At 37.0% G+C, this 24,277-nt stretch overlaps 1 protein-coding gene across 5 annotated transcripts in view; it reads left to right on the forward strand.

The window, feature by feature from the left end:
- The window catches only part of LOC113111187 (pleckstrin homology domain-containing family G member 5-like), a 37,341-nt gene extending 14,257 nt beyond the window's left edge, over positions 1-23,084 (forward strand). For 2 of the 5 annotated variants that reach the window (XM_026275708.1, XM_026275706.1), the window contains exons 3-20: positions 3,206-3,347; positions 3,530-3,629; positions 4,845-4,902; positions 5,113-5,204; positions 5,296-5,432; positions 6,338-6,498; positions 13,461-13,652; positions 14,835-14,996; positions 15,761-15,856; positions 16,079-16,279; positions 16,536-16,646; positions 16,899-17,048; positions 17,820-17,957; positions 18,088-18,207; positions 18,352-18,600; positions 18,684-18,814; positions 19,509-20,474; positions 22,123-23,084. In XM_026275708.1, the coding sequence (XP_026131493.1) occupies positions 3,206-3,347; positions 3,530-3,629; positions 4,845-4,902; positions 5,113-5,204; positions 5,296-5,432; positions 6,338-6,498; positions 13,461-13,652; positions 14,835-14,996; positions 15,761-15,856; positions 16,079-16,279; positions 16,536-16,646; positions 16,899-17,048; positions 17,820-17,957; positions 18,088-18,207; positions 18,352-18,600; positions 18,684-18,814; positions 19,509-20,474; positions 22,123-22,132 (3,216 nt within the window). In that variant the 3' untranslated portion in view covers positions 22,133-23,084. Of the gene's footprint in view, positions 1-408; positions 628-3,205; positions 3,348-3,529; positions 3,630-4,844; positions 4,903-5,112; positions 5,205-5,295; positions 5,433-6,337; positions 6,499-7,767; positions 8,868-13,460; positions 13,653-14,834; positions 14,997-15,760; positions 15,857-16,078; positions 16,280-16,535; positions 16,647-16,898; positions 17,049-17,819; positions 17,958-18,087; positions 18,208-18,351; positions 18,601-18,683; positions 18,815-19,508; positions 20,479-22,122 lie in introns of those variants that run through there. The other 3 variants (XM_026275709.1, XM_026275707.1, XM_026275710.1) reach the window with 3 other exon arrangements.
- Positions 23,085-24,277: the final 1,193 nt, after the last annotated feature.

Consider the following 24,277-nt stretch of genomic DNA (forward strand, 5'->3'; position numbering starts at 1 on the left):
GACTTGCCTTAAAGGGGCCAGACATACACCATATTGCTGATAATCTCTAAATGGCCAGATTTAAGATTACAGTGCAAATATTTCAGCCTAGCACTAATAGTACACCTACAGTACATGCATTTGCATGTTTCATCTGATCACTGTAGATGATAAATGACTGAAGTAAAAACGAGAACAGAGAATGAGAAGAGGCAATGAAAGATTATGAGAGAGGCAGAGTTTAGCGTGTTTGTTTTTTGTATGGGTGGTTGGACAACTGCAAAATCAGTGGGAGCGGGTGTGGCTGAAAACCGCAACTGCTCTTACACCCTCTTTTAGATCTATTAGTCTGTACACACAGCTGCTCTATCTGAATCACCTACGTCTCACACACACACACACACACACACGCGCGCACACACACACACACACAGACTCTGAGCTGTTCAGAAGCAGCCAGTGAGAAAGGAAGGAAGCAGGGGAAGTGGAAAAGGGGAGAGAGGGAGAGCAAGAGAGGGGAGTGTTGGACGCTCAAAGCATCGAGTTGTCCCGAGACTCTTCATCGTTCTTACAGAAGCCGTCACTTCTGGGGGGAGAGAAGGACAGGCGGACGCACACACACACATGTGTGTGTGACACCGGCATCAGGTGTGTGTCATGAATGCATTATTCTGTGTTATTTCACGGCGACAGCTGAGGTTTTATGGTTGTTATTAAAAAGTCTCTGAGCAGCGGTTTTTACCACAGATATGTGAAAGTTCTCAGATAAATGAGGCATAGCTAAACTGATGACAGAGTTAGCTCTTTCCCTTTCTCTCTCTCTGTTTCTGTCTCTCGTTCTCAGTTATCTGAGAGGTAGCTAAAGTTTATGCTTTCCTTCAATAGCTTATTGTTCAATGGCCTTATTGTTTCATAGATCTTGCACGTTGTGGTCATTTTTAAACACTTTTCTTCTTACAGTGACCTTTAAATATGGGCGTACTCTGATTTGAGATTGTTGAGTGGTTGTTCAGGTTGTGATAACTGCAAGTAGAGAACAATAATGGACTTTTTTTCCAGACCTCTCCAGGCTCGAAACGTCTGCACAAGATAATCACAAGCTGGTTTTATTAACATGACTTCAGGGGGTCATGTGGGGCAAAACTAAAGACCGATTTAGTAATTACAAGGCCTTGTAAACTTTACTGAGCTGTTTGGCTTTGAACAGATCTTTATTTATATCTATATGTATATCTATAACTTAATAATAATCAACTTTTCAACATTGATAGTTATACAAAATGTTAATTGCAATAATGTTTCACAATATTACTGTCATATTGTATTTTTCATCAGACTTTTGTCTCTGTGTGTGTGTGTCTGTGTGTGTGTGTGTGTGGGTTTGTTTGCATACAGATATGCATGAGAAATACTCACATGGCCTTTGATGGGAGATCTTTAGAAGTGACACATACCTGAATAATTTTATATTGCAATGAGGGATGCAACAATGGTCACTGGGTTAATATTATTCTTCTTCACTTCAAAACTTCATAATTTGGAAGTGTTCTACTCATTTAGAAGTATAAAACAAATAAGACGAGTTCGAACAAAAGACACAAAAAGGCATTGTTTCAGCTTTCGGAGTGCTTCTCCTGGCTTTCACATGATTTTTTCCTTACTGTAACTCATTGCAAATGCATTTCTAATAAGAAGACAAAGGAAAAATAGGGAGAAAAAGTCCCAGGTAGGATAAAGTATCAGTGTGGCTTGGCAGTAATTCCTCCTAGCCTTATTTAGCCCTAAATTTTAACTTATGAGGAGCAATCTGGTTTTGCTTTGTTCCCAGCTGGAAACTATATTGATAAAAATATATATAAATATATAATTGATCATGAATGCAAGTCTTCACATTTTCAGTCATAATGATTCATTTTCGGTGTGTGGTTTTTAAGATTATATAACCGCTAGAATCGGCCCATTTTCCTGTCGGTTTGCTGGCACATGCCCTCTGTCTTGCTTACTCACTTCTTGTGGTTTTCTCTCAGAAAGTGCTCAGGCGCTTCGTCACTACTTCAGCACGGAGACGTGTTTGTTTTGGCACCTTCAGAAGGTTTCGCTTGAGTATGTGTGCTTGAATATATTTGTATTGGATTTCATTTGATCCTATACTGAATTTGTTTGTGAAGCAGATGTTTGAGAATGACCCATGAAGAGAAAAATCGATACTTTTCATTTGAAGGTTCAGGTTTTTGCTTTGTTCTCTGTCTGAGTGCGAGCTGCTTCTGTTTTGAAGCATATGAGGAGAACAATAGAAGGAAGCACACAACCAGGAGGTCCTAATCCCTCTTTCTTTTTCTATCTTTCCACACTCTATTTCCTGCTGCTGTTGTCCTTAAAACTTGACTCTCAAACGGCCTTTGGTAAGAGTGCTGATGATGTAAAATGATGGTATGTTGAGCTTTATGGGAACATAATGTTGCATAATAGCATTAAACAGATGTTGCCAAAGTTTGCCTTTGGGGACATAATTTGAAGTTGGAAAAAGGTAATAAAATGCAATATATTGCAAAATATCACAGTATATTTAAAACTGAAATAATATTTTATCATGATACAAGTATCGTGATAATATCATATCGTGGGCATCTGGTGATTTTCATCTTTACTAATAAGCAGCTAGTTAATAGTAAGACTCGGTCCCTGTACTAAAGTGTTACCAAAATATTGATTAGCCTATTGAATTTTAAAAACTGTATTGAACTGAGCTGTACTGACAAGTGTGCTCACACACACAAACAAGAATATTTTGGAGCTTTCAGTAAAAAGACACAAATGAAACTGGAACACAATAATAAAATTATTATTAATAATAAAAGTGATTAAAAAAATAATGTAAAAGACATCATAGGCTTAGGAAACATCCACCATTTAAATATATTGTGTTTAAAAATATGATTGATATTTTTCAGAAATAATAGTTAAATTATGGATTACTTCTGTTATATACCGTATATACACTGTTGAAAATTGTTAGATGACAAATGAAATGAACAGATGAAAGCATAAATATTGCTTGAAGAAGGTTTATTCTCATGTGGCCATATTTGAAGAAAAATCAGTGTTAAATTTGGGAAAAATTGGGTTTTGGTCAAACTGCCAAAAAAGAAAATGATGCACACACAGTTTGATTTCACACTGTTGTGTTTGCTAATTTGACATTATTGCTGTATGATTTATGCCTCAGGTGTGTCACCACCCATTGTGTCAGGGCCTTAGAGACGGCAGCCCACTGCACATCTGTAAGTCATGTGACTCAAACAGCCATCCCGTCGCCGGTGACGGAATGCTCTTTGACAGACATCCACGGTTTGACCTGCAACCACAAAGTAAGGCTCTTTTTCAACCTATCAGTTGTTTTAGCAGTTTTAATTTAGTTAATGAAAAATTAAACTAGATGTCAGTCGACCCCAAGACGAGCATGAAACTTGTCACTGAATGTGTAAAGGTTAATTATTATTACCAGCTTCTGGCAGGATGTAAGTGTTGCCTCACTTCCTCTCATCCACAGGTTCCATCCTGGCCCGGAACGTGTCCACTCGTTCCTGTCCGCCTCGCACCGGTCCCCCCTCTGACATGGAGGATGCAGAGGATGGATACTCTGACCTAGGGTCAGTTCTTTTTCAAATGTATCCCTCCATTATGGGCACCCGCTTGGGTTTTGCTAATGTTGGTAATAATGAAAGAGGAAGTCTGCACTTTCCAGTGGCGTCATCCACTGGATAACATCTGGGATTGGACTATCTATTCCTTTTGATGGTCAAACTGATTTAGTAAATGGAAAAATGGAAGAGAGTGTGTAAATCTGACCTCTTGACCAGCATTAAGGGTACAAATTGTGTTTTTGGCAGGCTTTCTGAAGAGTTACACAAATTAATTTGATTTGAAAGTCTAAGTAACTTTTGCTTACAACACATCTGATATTTGCTTGTCACACACATGGGGTGGGGGGTTTCACTAAGAATGAATTATGACTACTAAAATAGATTAGTAGGCAACTCACTAAAGTAGATATGCAAATAAGGTAACAAACAGGAGGCCGGGACCCACTAGAGGGCCTAAGCACACTTCCAGAATGGCTTGAAATTATTTCAGATCATATTTATTTTTAGTTCACGATAAAAGGATTTTGAAATCTTTAAAAAATAAATGTGTATTTTAAAACATTCTATACATCATCAAGATCTGCATTATTTTATCAAGTAGAAATTACTATTTGTGAGAAAAAAACATTTTTAAAACCCTCTAATCACAAATTGGAAAAGTGTAAACTAATTTTAATAAGTAGAATTGAGTCATTAAAATTAGGAAATAGAAGTTTGGACTAATTCCGTTTGTACAGTACAAATTCTAGTTTTGAAGTTCTATAGGATGCAGCAGACTACCACAATCTGGCATACTTTACCAGAACGACACAACATCGGTGAAATCACCTGTTTAAAATGCTAAAATTAACTCTTCTGCACCTAGGCCATGTTATAATGCTTTTGCTCCTCAAATGTCTTTCATCCTCTTGCATCATTCATGTATTACTGCTTCTATGTTTGATGTTAACATTAATCTTGTTTTAGCAAAACTCAGTTTGACACTTATTTTCTGTGGTTGGCAGTAGTGCCTTGTTGTGCAAGGTACATTACGCTGACTTTTTTTTAAACAAGGTGCGATCTATAATATGAGGGGTGGGTGGTTTGTGTTGAAAAGTTGAAAACTTAATACCTGTGCTTGGTTAAACTGGATTATGGTTAGGGAAATCAAGACCTTGGCATTCATTGTGGTTTCAGTTATAACTCAATATTGATTTAATTATTTAGTTTTTTGCTTCTCAGGGATCGCAGGAGTGGAGGAATGAAACTGGTTAAGAAGACCAGACGCCGACACACAGCTGTAAGAGAAGAATTAGAGATCTGATTTTTATCAAGCCTGTGTACCAGTCTTCTGTTTTGCAAGCAAGATTTTGAGACTTGATGTACCTCTGAGTCAGTGCAGACCTACTTCATTTCGTTGTCTGATTATTTAGTCATAGTTTGTATTCTTGATAACTGATAGCTTTTTTTCCTAAAGCTTAAGCTGACTGTTTATTCTTCACTTCTGCAGGACCCCAGCAAGGAGTGCTTTACTCTGAAGTTTGACCTAAATATTGACATCAGCATGGAAATCGTCCCAGCTGTGAAGAAGAAAACATTGAGGTGATTATGTGTTTGAACCCCTAGGTGGTGCACTGAACTAATCAATGCATTTAGAATCGTGGTTAGCTGACCTGTTATCTTTGTGTTTCAGAGAAGTCCTGGGAGCTGTATTTGAAAGAAAAGGCATTGAGCTGTCACAGGTCAACCTGTTCCTAGATCAGTCCAATACCCCACTTTCACTGGGATTTGAAGCCTACCGTTTTGGTGGCCACTACCTCAGAGTACGAGGTAATGCCCTGCTTAAACAGAATTATTGTATCTCAGAACTCGTGTAAATATTAGAGCATTGATTGCATCTCTTCACTCATTTTGTTTTAGTATATATTTTGTAATAGAGATGTAACACTTGTGCTCAGCTAATATTTGCCAGTATTCGCAGATTAAGATCATATATATTTGCAGTAGTAATAAATAAAGTAAATTCAAAATCTATATAAACAGACAGAATGGATTTTGATTGAGTGAAAGTTTGAATAATTTTTATTTAATGAGCTGGAGAAGTGATACTCAATGTAGCATTTTATGAGAAGGAAGGAGAATTTTATACCGATGCATCATTTTCCCATCATCTGTCATGATATAGAAGTGGCTGTAACAGCATGAGGAAAAATGTTATATGATTTTGACTTTTACACTTGAAATGGTCATAAAACTTTGTACTTTTGCATTTCTTCCATTTACATTTATGCATTTGGCATGGTTTTTTTTTTTTATCTACCACAAGCTACAGTGTATTCATGACATAAAGTTCATACATTCCCTGGGAATGGAAGCCATGATCTTGGTGTTACTAGCACCATGCTTAACTGTTTGAGCTCGAGGAAATGCCTTTCTTATAAGTTTTCTAATGAAAAATATCTTATGCAGTAAAATATATTTATTAAAATAATACATCAGCCCCCATCAAATGTTATGCTGTAAGCATAGCATTCTCTAGAATCTCATTATGATTTAAGAATGATCCAAACAGTCTGACCTTACAATGGAATTAAAATGTCCAGTGATGTATATTTCTGTGGGTGAATTCTGTATTATTAATCAACAGGAGAAAGTATCAGAAGTTAGATAAATTCATGTGGCATTATTACAATTGTGTAAGTGACAATTGTGTGTGTGTGTGTGTGTGTGTGCAGCTCGGCCAGGAGAAGAGCTGAGAGTGGAGAGGTGTGTGAAAGACCCCCGTTCTCTCAGTCTGCCTATCATGAGGTCTTCCAGCACACATAGTTCCTCTACTGACCGAGCAGAGCACGGCTCTCTGGGACGCCGAGAGGCAGCAGACCTGCTAGTTGGCCTGGTAGGTCACTCTCTATATGAGAAGACCGGGGCTAGTTGTCACAAGGGCTTCGTTCTTTTTTTTGTGTTGAATTGTATTGTTTCTTTTACTGTTTAAGTTTTAGTTGAAAAGCCTTAATAACAGGATCCATGGTGGAAGATTACCCTACAGTATTTAGTGTGATTTTGTGCCCCACTATGTGTTTTTATCTGTTGGGTATTAACTGAATTTATTTATTTATTTATTTATTGTCAGGATACACTACCATTCAAAGGTTTGGGCTTTTTAATTTTTGGAAAAGAATACTCTTATGCTTACCAAGGTTGCCTTCGCTAGAAAATATTGTGACATGTTATTACAATTTCTAGTTTCATATACTTTAAAACTTAATTATTCCTTTGATGGCCAAGCTGAATTTTCAGCATCATTACTCTAGACTTCATTGTCTCATGATCCTTCAGAATTCATTCTAATATGCTGATTTGGTGCCCAAGAAACATTCTGTCGAACACATTTTTTCAGGATTATGTGATGAATCATAATTATTTGTAACAATGTAAAAGTCTTTGCTGTCACTTTTGATCAGTTTGCTGAATACTGTAAATAATTTCCTAAAAATAACCTACTTGCCCCAAACTTTTGATCAGAAGTGTATGTGCCTCTGGAGTAAAGAAGGTGACAACTAGCCACAGTCTGTCTTTCTCTTGATCACTCTCTCGTTCATTTTAGCATTTCTATCACATCCATTACCTTTCCTTCATCTTATTTTTTTTTACTGTTATTGCAGGAGGATATTATTTATGATTGCTTTCATCTGAAACCTAGCAGTTCCACCCTTTGTACAAATATGTTTTTCAAAACATAATTACAAAAAAAACGTTTTTCCAAAGTTAATGTTTTTTAAGCACTTACCGCAAACCATGTGAATGACTTGATTCATTGTTTTATGACAATGTTGTGTTGCCTCCTGTCACTTACTCCTGGTATAACTCTCAGTTAGTGACCGCAAGTCTAAACCATATTTTTGGATCATATCAGAGATACTGTCATGGTTGGGTTTGTTTGAATACAGGGATGTGTCTTGGAAATCCTGATAGCACTGCCTCAACTTCCACATAAGCAACGTGTGCCAGCCTGAGCATTCAAACACAAAATCAAACAAAGAAACCTTCCCAATAAAGTAAACACACATGACTTTTTGATACAGCAAATTTCAATCCCGTGTTTTTAGGCCTGTGTTGAAATCAGCCACCTCCAGTTCCCATAGAGCATTTGTATACGGTATCAAACAGGAGCAAAGTTCAAAGCTCATGAGATTTTACTTCCTTGTGACTGTCCAAAAGTTCTGTCTGCATCATCAGCAGTTCAGAAGAGCATAAGGTTAACTGATTTCACCCGGGATGTTCCTGATGGAAAATTCTGTGGAATTAGTGGGAAAGACTAGCCCCTTTTTGTAAACAACCTAATTATGATTTTTTTTAAAGAGGAAACAGAAAAAAAATTATCTTTTTTTTTTTTTTGATTCTGAAATTCAGCAAAATGTATTTGTACTCACTTGGTCCCCATACATACCTATTCTGTGATTTGTAACTGGTGAAATTTGCTCTGAAGATATAATGTAATGCAGCAGTGTTTTTTCTTTAACTGTACTGAAGTCAGATGTGTGGTAACCAGTTAGGCTTACATAACTAGCCATAAAAGTGATTGTCAAGCCATAGAGAAATGATAAGATAATGCCATCTGGAGAGGCAGCAGTGTGTCATCTCAGAGAAAGACCGCACAAAGCGTAACAGAGTGGCCAGTAAGAGTGGCAGAGTGGCTTTCGCTCCACCTTCCATCAGCATTGGCACCAAGGTCAAAGGTTGTCTCAGAAAACTGACGCAGAAGCAGAGAGCTACACATGTGGAACAACACAGGAAGAAAAAGAAGAGCACTTTTGAAGGAGTTCTGAGGCGAATTTGAGTGCAGTCATCGTCCATTATGTTTCTTTTTTCAACCATGACTCAAAACCACAGGAAATTCGAAGAGGACTAAATCATTCTCAAGGTACTCTTTGTATTAGATCTACTGGAGCAACTCCATCCGGACCTTTACGTCTCTTACATAGTGAAACCGGTGCCAGTGTGGAAATGCTGAATTTCCGTCAGAGAACATGGAATGTGCCCAACATGTCAACGTTCCCAGAGGTCCCAGGTGGAATGCTGATCTACTACAGTCCTCTGAATGAGCCTCCAAACGTTCACAGGCCACATATTACAGGGCTGGTGGCCGCCCGCATACAACGCTTTGAAGCTGGAGACACACCACCTCTGAGCCCCATGCCTGTTACTACACCAACCCCTCCTAACAACAAAACGTATACCTCAGGAGATACTAAACAAGGGATCAAGGTATTTCTGCATTATGCACATTTCCTATCTGTCTCAAATACTGTAAGTTCAGGAGAAGATTGTGGTTTATTTTCTCTGAAAACAAAACGAGGTAACCTAAACAAATGCACTTCATGTGACAGCATGTTTTTATAATATTATATCAGGTCCTATAAAAATAGCTAGGATAATTAAGGGTTCAATAAATGATATGCATATTCCTTTTACAGTGACAATGGTCAGTCGTCTTTTTATGCAGTGGAATATTATTCCAAATAACTAAATTAATATATATTATATAAGATTAATAATGTTTTATTCTCTTTATGTCATAAGGTCCGTATCTTTTGTGGGAAATAGAAACTTAAACTATCTGTTTTGTTATCTTTATGCAGTATCATATGATTAGAGGCGTGTTACTTGCTGGGGAAATCTGGGTAAATGTGTAACTATCTACAGAACAGCCTGGAAAGTTTAATGCTTTTGCTGGCCTAACAGTTTTTTACAGTTGTGGTGATCATTCACATTGCTTCTAGATTATTGTGTAGAGTTATTAGATGCTTTTTAAATAATTGCTAAAAAGCTTAATTGGTCAAAAAAAATTAACTTAAAAAAAAAAAAAAAACTAATTTAACTGTTTTTTAATCAGCACATGTGAAAGTGTGAATGAGTACTAGTCAATAGATTGTAAGAGCAGACTGATGGAGGGAAGAAGTGCTTCCAATCATTGTGTTCTTGTTAGCAACGGTTACCTCCAAAGAAACACATGCAACCATCACCGCTTTGCATCAAAATGATCTCACATCCAATGAAATTGCTACGAAGAATATTGCACCTGAAAGAACCATTGACTGGATCATCAAGAACTCTAAGGACAGAGGTTCCACTGCAGTGAAGAAGGCTTCAGGACATCCCAGAGTGTCTAGCAAGTGCCAGGACCACCTCCTCATGAGGAGTTAGCAACAGAATCATGTCACCAGCAGTGAAGAGCTTACTCAGGAATGGCAGCAGGTTGGTGTGAGAGCATCTGCACGCACAGTGAGGAGAAGACTTTTTGGACAATGGCCTGGTGTCATGAAGGGCAGCAAAGAAGCCACTTCTCTCCAAGAAAATCCTCAAGGACGGACTGAAATTCTGCAGGAATTACAAGGATTTGAAAGCAGAAGACTGGTGCAAAGTTATTTTCTATGATGAAGCTACCTTCTGACTGTTTGTGACATCTGGAAAATCAGTTGTTCGGAGAAGAAAAGGTGAACGCTATGAGTCCTGTGACATGAGCAAAAGTGCTTATACAAGAAATAACGTGCATGGCCAGCTACTTTGCATATTTTTCAATATAACATAAAACAGATAGAACATATCCAATAGCATACTGTATGCTGTTAAGACTTCTCAGGAGGACAGAGAGCCCAGCAGAGTCTGTACCAGTCTTGCTTTCTCTACCTGATCTCTGTGTTGGTTTTGGACCATTAGACACTCAGCAAAATGTAAATTAGGCAGTTATGCAAATCGTGCAAGAACCTAATTAGTCACAGTCATTTAAGTTACCTTTGGATTTGTCACAAAGTGAAGAATTGTGTGCTGTGCCTCAGCAGACAGGACCCCAAGCGTGTTTATATTCACAGTGCATTTTTAACACTTATCGGATCACTTATCGGAGTATTTTTCTATATGAGGTTTTGTCTATAAGTTCATTAGGACAGTTCACTCAAAACTTTTAATTCTGCATTTACTCACCAATCATGTCATTCCAAATCTGCATGATTTTTTTCTTCTGTGGAACACAATTATATATATAAAAAAATGACCTTTTATATCAATTGAACCTTTCCATTGCACAAAGGTCCTATAGAGTAGAAAAAGGTTCTTTAGGTTATTAAAGTGTTCTTCACACTAAGAAAAAAAGGTTATTTTGAGAACTGTTTGCTGAATAGTTCTTTGGGGAACCAAAAATGGTTCTGTGGCACTGCTGCGAAAACCCCCTTTTGGAACCTTTATTTTTAAAGAGACCATTAAACCAAAAATTCTGTCATTAATTACTGACCCTCAATAAATAGATTTTATTAATCAACTTCTATTGACTTAACTAAATTAAATCAACATTTGGTGTGACCACACTATGCATTAAAAAAAGCAGGTAGGTTTATTGAAGTGTCTTGGAGACATTGCCACAGTTCTTCTGGGTTCAATCTGTCTCAGTTTTTTCTGTTTCTTCATGTTATTCCAGACAGACTGGATGATGGTGCGATCAGATCTCTGTGTGGAACACTGGCTGCCATCAGACTTTCAGAATTATAACTGGATTATTAACATTTTGTTTGTGAAAATACTAGTGGCCTAAGACTTTTGCACAGTACTGTATATTTATGTATTTTTGCACATTTAAACACTCTGTACTGTTTGATAAAATGCATGCCAACTGGGCCACATACATCAAGCAGCCGTACGGTGCCCAGCACTGATATTCACTTTCCCCATCTGCATTCACAGCAGATGTGCAATAAACACTGTTTTGCAGTCCACTCATGTCACTCGTTCAGTAATGTTGATTTGAAAGCGAGCCGCTGCTAGGATCGGTTGTTTGAGGTAGCTGAGGTAGCAGAAGGAGCTCCTCCTCCTCCTCCCTTGCTCCTTTCCCCTCTCTTCCTGCTCAGACAATAGGAGGGCAGGATTCTGCAGTTACTATGACACCCAGCCAGCCCTCCTCAGCAATGCAGCGGTCTACAGTTCAGTCCTCTCAGCCTCCTTCAGGTTCACTCGCATGCACATATACGTGCAAACCGACAAGCCTGTAGAAGGGGATTTGGATGCACCAGTCCTTTGACATCAATGTAGCGTTTGTGAGGGTACAAGAGGGAAGCAGGTTGTCAGAGATTCATTCTGGGAGCAGCATGGGCCTGGCTCTCTTTTGATGCCGTGCAATGCTGTGGACTGCCTTGGAAATGCCTCTGACATCTACGGTGAGCTTATTATTGCTTGTCTTCTATATTTGAGACTTTGGCTTCATCTGCAAGGTTCGTGTAAACCAGTTTTAATCAAATATGAATTTTCAAAAAGAGTCTCTCTGGGAATGGACGGGAAAAAATGATGCCTGCAGCGCTTGTGTTACTCTTTCTAATTAAATTCCCACATCTTAAAAAACATTACAAAATTAATAGTTTTGTACTCGTTTTAAAAAGATATTTTATTAGCGGATGAGCTAAAATCTACTTTTTTGGCATTGTTTAGTGTATACAGAAGTCTCTGTTATTAGCTTTTGGAAATATGATAATATAATATCATCACGTGCTGTCAAGGGGCATTGTTGACTTTGTGTTCCTCAGGGAAAAACCGACAAAACAAATGAGTCAAACAGGTTCTCCGGATGGACAAGGACCAAGATAATGTCGGCTTGTCATCTTTGAAGGATGACTTTAATTAGTTTTCTGCAACCAGGATGGTCTGTCAAATGCAGCATGTAGGGGAGCATTGCTTTTCAGAGATCTGGTGAAGGAATTTCTCTGATCAAAGTTAAGAACATATTGAGCTGATCTAGAAATGTTTATCGATCTGGGTAAGCAACAAATTGCCTCTTGTCTTCATCATGAGGACCATCTTGGGCACAGAACATTCTGTCTGTTAAGAAACACTGGCATTGGCACAGAACACTGGCGAATGAATTGGCCTGAAGATCTTCAAGATATTTCTCTGATGAAAAATAACCCATTGAAATGGCATTTTCCATTGAAAAGAACAGCATCATCAGAACACAATGTAATTAGCCCCGAGGGACAACGAGTGGCTTTCCCCGCTACACTCAGGCATTCTTCATTTCTTTCCATTGTCGTGAACAGGGAAAAGCCTTTCCCCTGTTTTCCGAGACATGCCTTGCCTCTTTTCCTGTTGTTGCCGTAGGGTTCCTCTCACTGGCTCGGGTCACAGGGTTCGATGATTCTTGTCAGTCAGGTCTCTAATGCTTTAACCTTTCTGAGCAGAGAATGTTGGCAAAACCCAGATGGCCTTTTCACCTGTTGACAGCTGAATGTGCTCCCTAAGGTCAGCGTTTTTCTTTTTTTCTTTTTTGTTAACACACGTGTTGTCCCATCCTCAGATGAAAGATGTCCCTGAACATACAGAGAGTGTCTGAGAACAGGCCTGTCTTTGTTTATGTATAAATGTCCTGAGTGTTTTGCTTGCACTTCCTTACCTGTCAGAGCCAGGCTATGTCTGGCACTTAAAATTCCAAAGTTTAGGCTGACTATTTCACAAAAGGTGGCTGCTTTGACTTGTCAAATTTTGTATGACGTAAGTGTTTCCTCTATGATTATTGCTACATTGTTGATTTATTCAGCTTGTCCATGTTCATCTATCTATCTATCTATCTATCTATCTATCTATCTATCTATCTATCTATCTATCTATCTATCTATCTATCTATGATAGATGATAAGGTGATCAGAAGTTTATTAGTAAATTTAGTAAATTAGTAAATTTTGATTAAGTGTGTCAATACTACTATGAATAGTTTAAATAATAAGTATTATTATTATTAATACATGTTAGATTATTATCATTGTTCTTAAATATTTGTAAATATAAATTTTTAGTCTTTTTCTCACTCACTGTCTTTGACAGGGTCAAACGCGTCGGCGTAAGAACATGCCGGAGTTTCTGGGCGATGCCAGCGCCCCCAGTCAAGACTCCGTATCCCAGTTGAGCGGTTCTCTCCCAGGATCTATAACGGGTACAGACCGCTGGAGGAACCGTGCCGCCAGCCGTTTCAGTGGCCTCTTCAGCTCCAATTCAGGAAACGGCTCTCTTGGGAAGGTGAGCATCTGTGAGCATCCAAGGGTTGTTGTTTTACATGTGCAAGGCACTTTCTCATATGCTAAACAAGCACTTACATATTCTTGGCAAGCCTTTTGCATTTCACACTTGAGTGAGTGTGTAACCACTAAGGAAGAGATATCAGTTTTTTAACGTATTGCACCACTTAAGGGTGAAATTGGCCAACCAAAAACAGGAAGAATGTACAAGTAGACTTTTCCTATAAGTCCACACTCAGTTTTCCCTCACGTGCAGGACCTTTGGTGTGTTTTTGTTAGCATGCCCTAGAGATTTAGGTTGGTTGACACCCTCTCTGGCTCAGGAGTGTACAGTTGGGGTTAAAGCTCAGGCAGGGCTCTTTTCCTCTCTGTGTCACTTTTGTAAATATCACATAATAGCTTGACGTTGGTCCGGTATGGACAACAATGCCTGCTTAATGTTGACCGCTGCTTATGAGATCATTAAACGTGCCTTGATATTTACCCCATGCTAAAAACAATAAACCATAGTGTTGATATGAGTAATCAGATTGTGTCTAATATATGAATAATCATATTGTGTCTAATATGAGTAATCATATTGTGTCTAATATGACAAAAACATTTTTTTTCTTCATTTTTGGATGAACTATCCCTTTAACATTATGGGGTAAAATAAATACAGTATTTTGTTATGCTTGGGATGCAAAATATATCAGTACCATATCATTATCTGATGGTATTAAATTTTAATTTATTTGCCAGTTGTTGTTGTTTTTTTGACTCTATATATATATTTTTAATTTACTTCAAACCATTATTTAATGCCAACTTCAACTTGAAACTTTAAAAGTCCTAAGAAAAAAGAAACATTCTTAAATGTAATATTTAAATATATATATATATATATATATATATATATATATATATATATATATATATATATATATATATATATATATATATATATATATATATATATATATATATATATATATATATATATATATATATATATATATAAATGCTTCTAGATTTTTCTTCTGTACATATTAATGATCTGATGTCTAAACTTAAAATGATTTATGTTTTAACTGGGATTTTTTTATTTTGTTTTGTTTTATTTTAACTTTTTCAAAGAAACTAGTAAAGAATTCATTTTTGATTTTCTCTCCAAATTAAATATTTATATTTCTCTTGTCAGGAGTGTGATCGAGTGGAACAGCTGCAGAGTAAACTGTACTCATATACTATGCTCGGATTACCCAAGATGCCTCCGCAGCTCTCGTTCCACAGAGACTCATGGGAAGAGGAGCCCAACCTGGAGCTAGAAGAGAGCTGGAAGCAGCTTTTGGACAATCCTGAGGTAAACGTACTACTCTGCTAATTGATTTTGTCACTTTGGGAATTTTTATATAGTTTCATTCAGACATTGTAACCCATAAGAAATTGTGGATCCACATAAAATGACTTAATGATTGTAACCAGTTATGAATGGTTTTATGACAGCTTTTCCATTAATGTTTTGGTGTTAGGCCTTCACTCTCATGGAGATGAATGTTTTATTGCTCTTGTTGTGATGATTTTCTATATGTAACCACAGTAACAAAACAGTGCGTTTTATTCTTAAGCAAAATCAACACTGCGCTCTAAGTTTCTGACAGATCGGTCTGGAGGCACTTTAACTCCCAAAACTTTTGTTAGCCAGACAAATAAGCGTAATTTATTCTCAGTGGCCTAACTTTCTGTGAATTTTTTCTTGAAGTTTTAAAGACCCTTTTAAAAGGGATCACTGAATGGGTGCCGTCAAAATGTGAGTCTAAAAATGTCAAAACAATCTACAAGTAATCCACATGACTACAGTCCATACACAGTATCATTAAAATGAGAGAGCTATTCACAAAATGAGACAAAACAGCCAATGTTTTCCCATGACCATAGTATAGCTTTTTTCAAACTGTACTATATATATATAATTATTCTAATATGCTGATACGATACTCAAGAAACATTTCTTTTTATTATTAATAATGCTTTTTAAAAATAAACTCTGGATTCTTTGATGAATAGAGTCACCCTGGTATGTTCATGTAAAATATAGTGTTTTTAAATGTTTTTGTTTATTTGTAGATTTTAACCAGACGTCAGTGCCATCAGCAAGAGGCTATATGGGAACTGCTGCAGACGGAGTCAGACTACATCAAGAAATTGCATGTCATTACTGATGTAAGAGCCCGCTGATGTTTACTTCAGAACATTATCTTACTATCTAAGCAAATGTGTGTGCAAATGCCATTGAAAAAGGTCTTGTTGAGAGGAATATATAATATTTATCTTGTCATATGCTCATTGACTTCAGCATTTTATGGTACTTTTATGTGTCTTGTGACAGATTATATGTGAAACTTTATAGCATGGTATAATCAGAATCTCTTTCTCTTTCGTCAGCTCTTTCTGTGTGGCCTGCTGAACCTGCAGGAGAGTGGTTTACTGAGTGAAGTCGAACCTGTGCGCCTCTTCAGTAACATTCAGGACATTGTGCAACTGCACACATCCCTGTGGGCTGAGGTCATGCTGCCGGTATTAGAGAAAGCCAGACAGAAAAGATCAGTGATCAACCCCACTGAACTATATCAAGGCTTTAGCACTGTGAGTCTGTGTATATCATTTATCAAGATTTCAATGAATAGTTCACCCAAAACTGAAAATGTACTCATTCATAGGAATCTCTTGAAGTTTTAGATGAGTTTGTTGTATGATCACTGAATGGGTGCCATCAGAACGAGCGTCCTACAGAAAGCTATTTTCAGCAATTTTGTGAACTAAAATCCTTTAAAGTTATCAAAAATGCCCCTGCATCTTTAAACATCATTTTGCTGGCCTGATTACATTTTTTTATGTGCAGTTTGGTTTCCGATTCAAGCCCTACATCCGTTACTACATGGAGGAAGAGGCCTGTATGGAGTACATGCGCACTTTACTGAAAGACAACGAACTCTTCAGAATATATGTAACTGTGAGTAATTATTACCATCCATATCTGGTCGCTCTTCAGCCAGACATATTAACCTTTGATGGATTCAGTCTGGTGACAAATATAAAGGCATGTCTGAAGGTTTATTGTATATGAGAGAAATGAGAGATCACCTGTATTGTAACTGCACTCTCATTATGACTCAGTGATCCCGTCGTGGTCTGCTCGTGCTGTCAGTGCATGTTTATGATTGTTCACCAAATGAGACTTTCAATCAGCTTTTCCATCCTGTAGTGGGCAGAAACACATAAACAGTGCAACCGGCTGAAGCTCACAGACATGTTGGTGAAGCCTCATCAAAGACTTACTAAATATCCACTGCTGCTCAAAAGCGTGTTGAAAAAGACAGATGACCAGCCAACTCGTGAGGCCCTTAACAAAATGGTAAGAAATTCTTTCTAAAATCTTTGCAATAGAGCACATGCACACAATGTTCAGTAGTAAATTGTTCATTTTATTGTTATTTACAATAGTGTATTCAAACTAGGGGCTTTAGGGCTTGCCAGTCCATGCCAAATTGTATTGAATTATATAATAATCACAATAATATTGTGAAATATTCAGATGTCTAAGACCACATTTAAATATATAATATATATATATATATTTCAAATTATATATATTATATGTGTATATATATATATATATATATATATATATATATATATATATATAAAATACTTAAATTGTTTATTTTAAACATTTACCAGGTTTAAATTTCGAGATTTTAATTTTTTTTTTCACAAGAATTTAAATGTGGTCTTAGACATCTGAATATTTCACAATATTATTGTGATTGTTATATAATTCAATACAATTTGGCATGGACTGGCAAGCCCTAAAGCCCCTGTGTGTGTGTGTGTATGTGTGTGTGTAATGTTTTACATTTATAATAAAAATATTAGATTAGATTATATTAAAATGTATTTTTGCTATTTAATTTAGATATTTAAGATATATTTTGCTGATAATAAAAAAAAAAAATATATATATATATATATTTTTAGAAAATGACTAGCATTTTGGACTCAAGTGTACTGTATTTACCTATGTGTGTGTATATATATATATATATATATATATATATATATATATATATATATATATAAATGCTGTATATTATAATTTTCTATATTATTATATTTTTGTGGTCAGGTGGCTGCTGTTGAATGCTTCATTAACAGTGTGGACACACAAATGAGACAAAGGGAGGAAAAACAGAAGCTGGTTGCCATCGCTGGACGTATAGAGGCGTATGAGGCAGTGGAGGGGGCCAGCGAGGAGGTGGAGAAGGTGAGATGAATAAACTATGAGATACTATCTTCAGAATGTTGCAAGGTTTATATGAGATCTTGAAGAAACAAGTAGCAACTCCAGATCTGCTAAGTGTCTTTATTACCATCCACTGTGTCTGACCCTTCAGATCCTCAGGGAATATAATAATTTTGACCTGACCGCTCCAGTCATGGGCGCTTCACCTGAAGAGATTCGTCAGCTGCTCCTAGAGGGAGCTCTGAAGATGAAGGAGGGTAAAGAGAGCAGGGTACGATTTCCTCTTTATATTTGTTACACAAAGACAAAGAGCAAGCATTTCTGAGTGCACTTTAGTAAGGAATATATTTTATCTAACAGCCGATAGTTGTCTAAAAGCTTCTCACTGGTCTCCATTAACTCCTTTGTCCAACAGATGGATGTATACTGTTTCCTGTTCACTGACGTTCTGTTGATTACGAAGTCGGTGAAGCGTTTGGAGAAGGTGAAGGTGATCCGGCAGCCTCTCGTCATCCATAACGTGGTGTGCCGAGAGCTGAAAGACCCAGGAAGCTTCCTCCTTATCTACCTCAACGAGTTTCGCTGCGCTGTGGCCTCCTACTGCTTTCAGGCCAACAGTGGCACTCAGGGCCGCAGCTGGATTGAGGCCATTTACAATGCACAGGTATTAGAATTAACCTTTTGGTTAGTAACGGTTGTTTACTTAAAAAACATTACTGGTTTAATATGAAGAGTTTCCCCATGCAGAACCAGCTCCAGAAACTTTGCTCCGAGTCCCTGAGAGATGACCCAGATGACAGGGATGAGGATGAGACGGAGAGCAGCATGTCCACCTCCAGCTCTCCATCACTACAGCACAGAGAGCCGCTGGGCAAGAGGTACTGTATAATAGTACATGTAGATTATTCCTGTAGCTCAAACAGTACAGCATGGTGCTACGAGACCATGCAATATAAGCCATTTTAGAATAAAATCTAAAGTGCATAACTTAAAATTTAAATAATAAATGAAAATTGACAAATGCATAACTTAAAATGTAAATGAATATATTCAAATATATATATATATATATATATATATATATATATATATATATATATTTATGTGTGTGTGTGTGTGTGTGTGTGTGTGTGTGTGTGTGACATTTCTTTAAAGGTTTTATATATTAATACATGTAATAAATATGATTAAATATTCCTAAATATATATTTACATTTAGTTATTTAACAGATACATTTAACAGAGACTTACAAATGGGTAGAATTGAAGCAATCAAAATCAATCAAAATGTTAGAGGGTCATTTTTTATAATAAAAAGTAAACCAGTAGAAACAATAGAAAAAGAATAGAGAGTGCTAGTGTTAGAGGGCCTGTTTTTTAAATAATTTTTTTTTTCAAATATGAATAAATAAATATGAAAAAAAAAATCATCATCACAATAAATCCTACTGTAAAGTACTAGTAACTATCAGAATCGCTGTCACAATCTTAGCATGACCTTTTCTTAAATTACGTTTATTGATAAAAGTACATCCAGCAGTCTAATAAATATTCATTTTCTTTTTCCAAAAGCCTCTCTCTTTCACCAAGTCACTCTGATGGATCCACGGAAACTCTTTCCGTGGCAGCTATGGAAGAAACGGATGAGGTTGGGTCCTTGTCGACCGTTCAGACTGCATCGTTGAGAAACTCCCTGCTGTCTTCATCAAACCTGCAGGATTCCTTCTCTACTAATGACAGCAAAACTCTGGAAGGTCTGAGTGATTTGGTTACCACAGACATGGATTCAGAAAGTCGCTCTCTTTCTATAGACAGTGCGTACGGAACTCTCTCGCCTCAGTCCCTGGTCGCAGAGGGAGCAGTCTGCCAGAGCGAGGGAGAAGAGACTGATGCTGGGGAGGAGGAAGAGGCATTTGAGGATGATGAAGATGTTGATGAGGAGGATTCAATAACCTGGAACGGCTCTCAGATTACTGTAAATGAGTCCTATGTTTCAGATGGCCTTGCAAACATGGAGAAGAATGATTTTTCTGGGACGTCTCAGGCTCCGGGTTGTTGCTCACATACGCTGCGGCGCCGTTCGCCCGTCCAGCCCCGTCCAGACTACCTGCAGTACTTTGCCTTCAGGTCACGCTCCGAGGATGACCTGCTTCAGTGCCTCACAGCTCCTCGCTGTTCCTCTGGCAGGAACAATGTCAGCAAGAGCTTAACGCACCTCCCCAAACAGACGTCTCACAGCACAGAGCGATTCCAGTCAGATGAGGAAGACTTCCATGGAGACCCCAAAGCACTGTCGAGCAAGCTGACCAACACGCTGAGGAGAGCAGAGGGCAGGCACGTGCAAAGGACCCTCAGCTGCCCCAATGGGGAGGCAGACAGTGAGACTAAAGAGAATGAGACACTGCCCTCTGGTGATCTGGAGGAAAAGAGTGACTTGGTGCTATCCCAGCAGCCACATCAGCAGCATAAGAAACTGACGGTGGCTCAGTTGCACAGGATACGTGCTACCATGGTGCTCAATTCAACTCTGACAGCATCGTAAGTCTACAATATTTCACATCTTAAGGTCATATTTCAAAACAAAATCAAAAATATACATTTTCTAATGTATAACATGAAAGCAATACTTTTCATAAATCTAATATAATATTTAATATATATATATGTATATATATTATTTAATACATTTTATATTTATTTTGTATGTGGATAAGGAAGCCTGTTTCAGGGTATATTTAAACTGTGACATTTTTTTCATGACAATTAAAAATACTGACGTTCCCCCAGTTGTCTTTAGCTTGTTGTAATAAAAACTATACAGTATATAATTATAATTACTATTATTTAAAAAATATATAAAAATTTTAAGTGCACTACTATTAAGGTATGGGGTCAGTAAGATTTCTTAAATATTTTTGAAAGGAGTCTCATATGCTCAGTAAGGCTGATCCGAAGTACTGTAAAAACATTAATATTATAAAATATTTTGACAATTTAAAATAAGCATTTTATGTTTTAATATATTTTAAAATATTTTTCATTCCTGTGATGGCAAAGCTTAATTTTCTGCAGTCATTATTTCAGTCTTCATTTTTAGCTTGAAAACATTAATATTGAATGGAATATTTTTATTCATATTGCTGCATAATATTTTATGAAAACTGTGATATTTTTAAGTACCTTTGATGAATAGAAAGTTCAAATCAACTACATCTATTTATTTAGTAAATGTTTTTTAATCAATTTAATGCATCCTTAAAATAAATCCTTCTTGATCCTGAATCCTGAATAAATCCTTCTAAATTTTCAAACGTGGTATAGATTTGTAAAATAGAATTTGGTATTATCTGTTATACTAAATTTAATTCATGCCTGCCTGGATATGATGATTTTTATTACTTAAGAATACTTTGTCATGAAAACGTTCCTAAAACAGGATATTTGATATTGATATTTAATGCTAAATATCATTTCAGTCTTGTATCCACAAGCAAGTTGCAGTTCAAACATGTTGCTTAGTTCTTGTCGCTCTTCAGCTGCACATGGTAAATTAGCCATTCTTATAAACTTGCTATAAAAGATGTCAACACCAGGCATTAGTATGTGCCCCTCAAACTCTTGTTTTCTCTTTAATATCTTGCTGAGGGTTTGTTCCTGTACATTGTTACAGAATTCTCCCTCATTGTCCAGACATGCTCACACAGCTAGTCCTCCTCATTGTTAATGTTCTCCAAAGAGTGCGGCACACCATTAGCCATCAGTGTGTACTCCGCCCATTAGAAGACACTGTGCTCTTCTAATATAGCTTTTAATAGGGTGAGACGCACTGATCTAAGTCAGGCAGGCACAGGTCAGCCAAGGCCCTATTGTCTAGCCTTCATGGGAAGTTGGCATTTCGACATCCAGCGCTTTTGTCCCTGGTGCCTTTTATCTAATAATCTCAGTCTCCACCCAGAATGACTGGATCTAGAATCCCGAGTATGGAGTTGTTCACCTTTTTCCATGTATTGTATCTATTTTTACCTTGAGGAAGGTCTCTGATTGTTCCCTTATGTTTAAGTGATGATCTGTTGTTATGAAAAAGCTTGGCAGTTGCTTTGAAATTATATAAATAATGTCAGATCACAGATATATTATAAATTTGCTGTTTATATTAATGTTTTTCTGTTTCTCTCTGTTTCTTTAGGGAAGTATAATGTTTGAGTAAATGAAGCTGATGCCATTAGCTGGTCTATTGGTGGGACTTAAACCAAGTCTTTAGTCCAAGACTACATCTGTACCCAAGAGGACGTACAACTCAGTGACTCAAATATAAAAAGGCAGATCCAACAAGAACGCTGTGGAACTCTCAGTTAAAAGCCATGATCATAATTCACTAATTTAATATTGAATATGATGCTAAAGGGTCATATATACAAAGGTTCATTTTGTATAATACCTGTCTGACAAAAAGAGACTTGAGTAAATTTTTATTTAACGATGCACCAGTCAGGGCTTTTGCAGAGTTAAAAGGACATTGTGTCTAACGTTTAACCTCTACTCCAAGCATTACTGCCCTGTGGAGGTCTGTTTTCACAAAAAAGTATGAATATAAACTCTAAAGCACTCTTACTTCCAGAATTCACATGAGTTGTCATTTGACCTCTGAGTCCTAAGGGCTTTTTTGTTATGCTAGAAGATGTAGCTCCTGAAACACCTAAAATAGAGTTACTCTTTTAGGTTGTAGGAATTAACTGAATCACACTTGATATGAAAAAAAAGAAAAAAATGCAAAAAGAAAAAAGAACTGTGGACTACTATTGCTTCAAACGCCACAATAATCAACTTGCATGCATTTTTTTGTTTTCGTTTTTCAGTGTTCTGTAAATATGGTATTTATTGAACCTGCTTTGTTTTGCAGAAAATAACATTATTGTTGATGCCTTTTGATTGTTATGTTTCATTTTGCTATTTGAATGATTAGCATCATTTCTGATTTGTCGATTGACATCAAAATAAGGGCTGAATCCATGTCTTATGCCTGGATTTGATCAGTTTACATATGTAGCTTCAATATTTACAGGTTACAAATTTGCACAGTGCTTCTAAAGAGAAAACACAACCGGCAAATTAATTAAAATGCTTCTGTTGCCAAACCCACCGCCAAAATGTGTCCATTTTTGTTTATTTATGAAACTGGATTAATGATATTATCACTTGTTAATGAGAAGATATTCCAAAAATTAACATTTGAACAAAGAAGGGGGCAGAGAGTGACTTCAAAAGTTTGTCCTTCCAAGCAAATCTGAATGCTCCTTGTCTCACCCTAATCATGTTTAATTTACAATGTGTGCATATTTTTCATTTTCTAACCTTTTCAAGCAACATGGGTTACAGAGTGCAGTGAGGGCAGACTACAGGATCATTCTGTTGAACTGTTGAGCTGTCAAATATAAGATTGTAATATTCCAGTGATCCACAAGGTGGCAGCAAATATTTACTTTTTTCTTTGTCTTCATATGTTGTTTGTACAGCTGATGGAGAGATGGTCAAGCAACCTATTTTACATCATCACAATTTTTATTTAAACCCAAATATGAGCAGGACCGAGATGTAAAATCCTCTTAGGCACTATGTTATAACTTAGTAAGGTATAATGTTTAGAACTGAATGTGCCACGTGCTATATTAATTATGACAATTAGTTTTCAGTATGAAGAATCTGCTTCCACAACTTTATAGCCTCAAGTAGCCTAACTGTAGTTAATACTTGTCCTTTCTCTCTTAGCTGGCAGACGTCTTTAGGTTCTTAGCAGAGTCTTGATCATTTGTTACCCCAGAGTTTTATAGCTCATTGCGGAAGCTGAGTCTGCACTGTAGCTCATAGCCATGCTGTGAGCAATGCCTGTAAACACACCACCAACCCCTGATGAAAAAGAGACTGGGGCCTAATTATTACCAGGTCTTACAGCACGTGTGTCTCTCTCGATATGGTACGCCATAGATGTATATGTGTGTGTGTGTGTGTATTATTTGTATTAATTAATATATTTGTATATTTTGTGCTGCAAAGCGTTTTAAAAACTAGTACTCCTACTGTTCGCAAATTCACACTTTGAAAGCCGACCTAGCACAGCAAATATGAGTTGAACGGAATGATCGTAAGGGGACATGGGGGACAATATGAGGAAGGGAAAATTGTTTTAGAGAAGAAACGCAAACTCACTTGCTCGGAAATCGTTTGATCTGTCAAACCGAACCGTTCACTGCCGTAGGCTAATAGCTAAGTCCTCATAAAACTTTTAACAGTGTTGAAACTTTTACACAAAATTGCGAAAACCCAAAATCTGAGAGTCATTATGG

The sequence above is a fragment of the Carassius auratus genome, chromosome 11 (assembly GCF_003368295.1).
Source record: "Carassius auratus strain Wakin chromosome 11, ASM336829v1, whole genome shotgun sequence".
In the NCBI taxonomy this organism is placed as follows: domain Eukaryota; kingdom Metazoa; phylum Chordata; class Actinopteri; order Cypriniformes; family Cyprinidae; genus Carassius; species Carassius auratus.